Genomic DNA, 6359 nt, shown 5'->3' with positions numbered 1-6359 from the left:
GCTCCATCAGCTCCATCAGCTCCATCAGCTCCATTAGCTCCATCAGCTCCATCACCTCCACCAGCTCCATCTGCTCCATCAGCTCCATCATCTCCATCCGCTCCATCAGCTCCATCAGCTCATGGCTGAGCCCCCTCTGGCAGCGCTGATCCCACTGCAGCAGCTCCAGAAGGATCCCAGCACCTCAGGGGGAGCACAGCTGGAGGCAGAAAGGAGGAAAAGAGCCCCAGTGAGGCAGGGAATGGGAATGTCCTGGTCTGGCATGGCCCTGTCTGTGCTCCCAGTGCTCTGCTGGGCACCTGCTCTTGGGTTTGCTCCRAGGGACCCTTCACACCAGGGGGAACACCCAGTCAAAATGGGATTATGGCAAATAAATTGAATAACAACACCTGGACTGGGCCCACCAGCAGCCCCAAGGCACTCCTGTAAGGAAAGGGAAGGAAAAGCTGCATCCCAGAATTTTGCAAGGCTGAGAGAAATGATTGCGAGGGAGCAGGAATAAAAAAAATCAAACCAAAAAGCAAACATAGCATCCTATAATATATCCGTGAAAAAGGAAAAGTCATGCTACTTGAAGTCTGCAAATTCAAGTTTCTCCTGGGAAAATGTAACTCCTGTTCAAATGCTAATGGCTCGTTATCACAGGGATGTTTTAATTGAACTACAATGTTCCGTAAGCAGGGGCAGAGCAAGGTTCAGAGAGCAAATGGCTGATGAACAATCTTCAATCTGCCAGCAAATGTTTGCTTTTTTTTCATAAACTCCCCCTTCTTGATCTCTGCCTTGAGCAGATTCTCTGGAGGGAGCTGGGAAAGGCAGCTGATTTCAGCTGGAGGCAGCAGCAATATTTGTGTGGGTCTTTCATCCTCATTTGAAACAGGAAATTCGTGGCACTGCCCGAGTGGCCATGACCAGACTGTCCCTGAGTGCCCAGAAATTCCTGGGGTATGAGCAGAGACTGGGAAGCAAAGATGCAGCATCTTTTAAAAGAGTGATAGAGAAAGGGAAATCSAGTTGGGCATTGCAGCCCCAGAGCATTTCTGGAGGCTCCTCAGGACCAGCACAAACTCCTCACAAATAATTCCAGGGACCCACYCCTTCCCAGGAATCCATGATCCAGAGCTTGCAAGAGGGAGACTGGAAGAAAAGAGAGAGAGAGAGAGGCCATGATGTTTTTCATTTTCAACAGAAGTTGAAAATCCTTCCTTATTTTTTTCTGGAAACTCTTCCCAGGGAATTTCTGAGGGATGCCTCCACATTTGGAGGGTTTTGCCACCTCCTCACGTTGTCACAGCTGTAGGAAGGAAATTGGGAGCTGCTATTGCTGCCAAAGCTGTGGAAAGCCTTTGGGTGTGTTTGGTGMTGTTTGCAGGGAGCATTCAGCTGGSCTTGACCAGAAAAACTCATGTGGGAAGGGAGTGGGAGGGTTTTTCTATCAGACAGGAATAAACATTTGTCAGAAGTGTCAGCATCTCCTTCCCACCCTGTGAGGCTCCTCTGAGGCTCTCTCAGTGCCATTCCTGTGACGGCAGAGCCTGTGCCAGCCTCTCCTGGCCTGGGACCCACTGGGGACAGAACAGAGGGACTCAGCTGAGCCCCCACCTGCCCCAGCCCTGGGCCCAGCACAGGGAGGAGCTGGAGCTGCTGCACAGAGCCCAGGGGAGGCTCCAGGATGGGCAGAGGGATGGAGCAGCTCTGCTGGGAGGGAAGGCTGGGACAGCTGGGATTGTTCAGCCTGGAGAGGAGAAGCTTTGGGGTGACCTCAGTGTGACCTTCCAGGACCTGAAGGAGCTGCAGGAAAGATGGAGAGAGACTGGGGACAAGGGATGGAGGGACAGGACCCAGGAAATGGTTCCCAGTGCCAGAGGGCAGGGATGGATGGGATATTGGGCAGGAATTGTTCCCTGGGAGGGTGGGCAGGCCCTGGCACAGGGTGCCCAGAGCAGCTGTGGCTGCCCCTGGATCCCTGGCAGTGCCCAAGGCCAGGCTGGACATTGGGGCTGGGAGTGACCTGGGACAGTGGGAGGTGTCCCTGCCATGGCAGGGGTGGGATGGGGTGGGTTTAAGGTCCCTTCCAGCCCAACCATTCAGGGATTCCATGGCGTTTGGGGACCCTGGGGGCAGGTGGGTGCCAGGAGGGCTCTGCAAAGGCAGCACCCATTGCTTGGTACAGCGACTGCTTCAGAGCAAACAGGGAAACTTCCCAGGCTCCAAAGCCTCTCTCAATTCACACTCYGGAGTTGCCAGAGAGCCTGGAACTGGGGGGGTTAATGAGCAGCGTTTGGTGTCGGTGTTTGAAAAGCAGAGAGGGGCTGCAGTAGCTGAGAGCCGGGCAGGACAGGGCTGTTCCACCCGGATCCGCGGTGCCCTCCTGCTCCAGCCCAGCCCTGCTCCAGCCCTGCTCCAGCCCAGCCCAAGGGACAGGGCTAATATCTCAGGGAGCACTGGAATTTCACGGGGATGGAGCTGCATTGCCAGCCCCCGAGGCCGCCTGCCCGCCCTCCCCCAAACCTATCTTATCTCTGCCTCTGCCCGAAATAATAGGAACGGAAAAATTAACAACATGRAAAAGGGAGGAGATGATAGAGAGTATCTGAAAAATTATCTGTGTCCTCATTTCAGAGCTTTGCATGGTAACAGAGAGGCAGGAGGCTTTTTTTCTTTGTTAATCTCTTAAAATATTGAAAAGCTGTGTGTCTCTTGAACCTACTGTGTTGTCAGRGAGTGAGAAAGCTCTGAGGAAGTCTTGAGGAGTCTCTTGCACTTGAGGAACTCCCCAGCAAAGCCRTGCACGGAGCACAGCAAATCAAAGCTAAAAGCAAAGTTTGCTGTCCTGCTGTTCTTGGGCACATGGACAGGAGTGACACGGGAACCTTGGGACAAAACCTCTGCCACCAGGATGCTCAGGGGTCTGCCTGGAATCTCTTCTGATTTCTTTGATCTCCTTAATCTTGAAGGCGTGAGTGAGACCAGGCCCTGGGTCTGAGCCAGGGATGAGCCAATTTCCTGTTTGGTCTGTTCGATTTGGCACTGGGGTGCTTCCCCTCTCCGATTCCCATCATTCCTTGGCAATTTCCAAAACAAGCAGTTGTTGTTCTCCTTAAATTCTTGCCAACAAAGAATTGAGCCTTTGATGTTGCTGTGGGTGTTGTTTCCTGTGACACCCTCGGGGTGCCATTAATGATGTCATGTGTGGTACTTGTACATGCTTATATTTAATATATTTATATTATTTATATTTATATTTATATTTATATTTATATTTATATTATTTCTAGATTTTTATTTTTATTTTTTTTTCTATTTCTATATATTTCTGTTTCTATTTCTATTTCTATTTCTATTATTTCTTTATATTTATATTTATATTTATATTTATATTTATATTTATATTTATATTTATATTTATATTTATATTTATATATTTATATATTTATATATTTATATCTGTATTTCCACACATACAGACTGACAAAAGGTGTCTTTGTTTCCTTTTCCCTGGCAGGTCACTATGGAAAGGATATTTATCGCAGCGGAGGGCCGGATCTCCACAATTTCATCTCCTCCGGGTTTGTCACGTTAGGAAGAGGACACTCGAAGGGTACAGTGGAAACCATTTTTTGCTAAATGAAAAGCTTGTTTGAAATGCAAAGCTGTGGCTGGGCTCTGAGCGGCCSGAGCTGGCCGTGCTGGCCTCAGGCTGGGGGGTCAGCCCAGGAAATGGTCAGTGCTGGGCTGGGCAGCACCKGCGGGGTCCTGGAGGGGATGGGGCAGGGCAGGGCTGAGCCCAGGCTCCATTTGGGATTTGCACTGGGACTGTTCCTCCAGCTTTGTGTTTTCCTGGGTGCATGGGTGCAACCCCCAGCCTGGGCCGTGCTCCCAAGGGGAAGGGAAGGGATGTCCAGGGATATCCGGCCATCCCAGGGCAGGCAGTGACCACTCCCAGACTCTGGGTCTGGAGTTCTTTGCGTTCTGAGCTTTTCTCTTTTTTTGTTTGTGTTTTTTTGTTTTTTTTTCTGATTGGGGGATGAAGAATATTTTATAAAATTATTTCTTTTAAGGTCCTAAAGCCTATCTTTTCTGTGTTCCTATAATCTGTGATATAATGTACAAACAGGAAAACACAAAAATATACATATGCTGCTCTGTGTACGTTCTGTGTATATGTACTGTACATAAATATTTGTGGAGAGACAGCTGTAGCTCTGTGAGACCAGCACCCAAACACCTCGGGGGCTCTGGTGACACCAAAGCTGAGCTCTGGTGACACCATCCCCCCGAGGGATGTTCCCTGGTGACGCTGTTGCCTGTTTGGTGAGTTTTTCTGGCGCACAGTGAGATGTGTTTGGAGTGTCCCTGTGTTCCCCCAGTCCCCCGGCACCCTGGCTGTGACACTGGGGGTGCATGTGCCATCTCTGTGTCCCCTGCCCCACTCTGCTGTACTCCCACAGAGCTGATGTATGTGCAGACCCCTCTGTAGAGCAATGTACTGTACGTGCAGCTGTGTCCTTGTGCTCGCCTGGTTGAACGCTCCTCTGTTGTTTCTGTGGATGACCATGACTCACAAATGATTAAAAGACCTGGATTTTTAATTTTTTTTTTTTTTATTTTCCTTACATTTCTTGCACTTTTTCCAGTTCTCCCTGAGTGTCATCCAAAGCAGTGTTGGTCCTGTAGAATTGTCAGAGAAGAAACAAATATATGTATATTGTCTGTGTATGTCTGTGTGTGCTTAAATAAAGTTTACTGAGGCTGAGGCAGCGCCCGTGGGACTTGTAATCCAATATCCTGAAATCCCAGATTTCTAATCCAATACCCTGAAATCCCAGATTTTAACCCAATGCCCTGAAATTCCAGTCCTACAATCTAATACCCTTCAATCCCAGCCCTGTAATTCCATATCCTGAAATCCCAGATTTCTRATCCAATACCCTGCAATCCCAGTCCTGTAAYCCAATACTCTGTAATCCAATATCCTTAATTTCCAGATTTCTAATCCAATATCCCAYMATCYCARTCCTGTAATCCAATACTCTGTAATCCAATATCCTCAATTTCCAGATTTCTAATCCAATATCCCATCATCTCAATCCTGTAATCCACTACCCTGTAATCCAAACCCCTGAAATCCCAGATTTCTAACGCAATGCCCTGAAATTCCAGCCCTGTAATCCAATACCCTGCAATTCCAGACTTCTCACACAATACCCTGCCATTCCAGATTTATAATCCAATGTCCTGAAATTCCAGATTTCTAATCCAATGTTCTACAATCCCACTCCTGTAATCCCACACTCTGCAGTCCCAGATTTCATACCCTGCAATCCCATGCCTGTAATGCAATATCCTGAAATACAATCCCTTCCAATCCCAGTCCTGTGATCCAACCCCCTGCCATCCCACTCCTATAATCCCACACCCTACAATCCCAGTTGGGCTCTGCTCTGGGGGGAAGGGAAGCAGAGGAAGGCGTCTCTTCCAACCTCAGGTGGGCTGGGAGCTGCAATGGTTTGAGGATGGAGCCATGGGTGGCATTTCACACAAGGTGTCCCCATCCCAAAGGAGTTGTGCTGTCCCAGCAGGAATGTRTTTAGGGTCAGGTAGCAAAGATACCCCAGGAGGGGTGTCCATGGAGTGGGGTCTCCCGATAGCCTCCACCAAGCATGGATAACCCCAAGAAGGGCTGTAACTCTGGCCCCTTTGCCTCAGACAGGTGAATTATCCCCACTCACACAACTGAGGCACCTCCCAGAGTTTGCTGGACAAAAGCTCCTTCCCAGCTGAGAGCAAACCCTTCTTTCCTCCTTGAGCTGCCAGGTTTTGGGGACTCTGCTCTCCTGGAGGTGGGCCAGTGGTGCTTGGGCAGAGCACATTTCCTGTCCCTGGGAAGTGGGAGAGTGGGCAGTGGGAGTGCAGAGTGTTTGTACACCTCAGCCAGCAGGCAGGGAGTGCTTCCCAAYGGGAATAAAAGGCTTTTGATCTCTGAAGAAATTCAACAATATCTTGGCTGTTCATAGACATCAGAATGGACTGGCCTTAGAATTTACCTTCTAGTTAAATTCACCGGGTTTTTTTAACAATTTAATGTTCATTTTGAATTCCTTAATGGCAAATTCCCCCACTGCTGAGTGGTGAGGGTGATGAACCTCTCCCACCTGTGGCAGGACCTGCTTGTGCTCGTGTGTGGCTTTGTCTGTGTCTGTGACATGACCTGATTGTCTGTGTGTGCTGTGACAGYGGGGATTTGGGGTGGCACAAAGCACTGAGGGCTTCTGTCACTRGGATTGGGCCTGAAATGGTTGGATTCCTGGAAATATTGTGTGACAGTTTGCCTGTGTGCAGCTTGAAGTGATCACCCA

General features: G+C 49.1%; 1 protein-coding gene across 1 annotated transcript in view; it reads left to right on the top strand.

The window, feature by feature from the left end:
- The window catches only part of LOC130585813 (protein shisa-6-like), a gene marked incomplete at its 5' end in the record, with an annotated part of 58900 nt that extends 54189 nt beyond the window's left edge, over window positions 1-4711 (top strand). The window contains one exon of the mRNA XM_057386457.1: window positions 3506-4711. Coding sequence (XP_057242440.1) covers window positions 3506-3627 — 122 coding nt within the window. The remainder of the gene's footprint in view (window positions 1-3505) is intronic.
- Window positions 4712-6359: the final 1648 nt, after the last annotated feature.

This window comes from Malurus melanocephalus, unplaced genomic scaffold (assembly GCF_030028575.1).
Source record: "Malurus melanocephalus ecotype Western Australia unplaced genomic scaffold, MMel_1.1 scaffold_969, whole genome shotgun sequence".
Classification (NCBI taxonomy): Eukaryota; Metazoa; Chordata; class Aves; order Passeriformes; family Maluridae; genus Malurus; species Malurus melanocephalus.
This window is presented reverse-complemented; position numbering and strand designations above follow the sequence as displayed.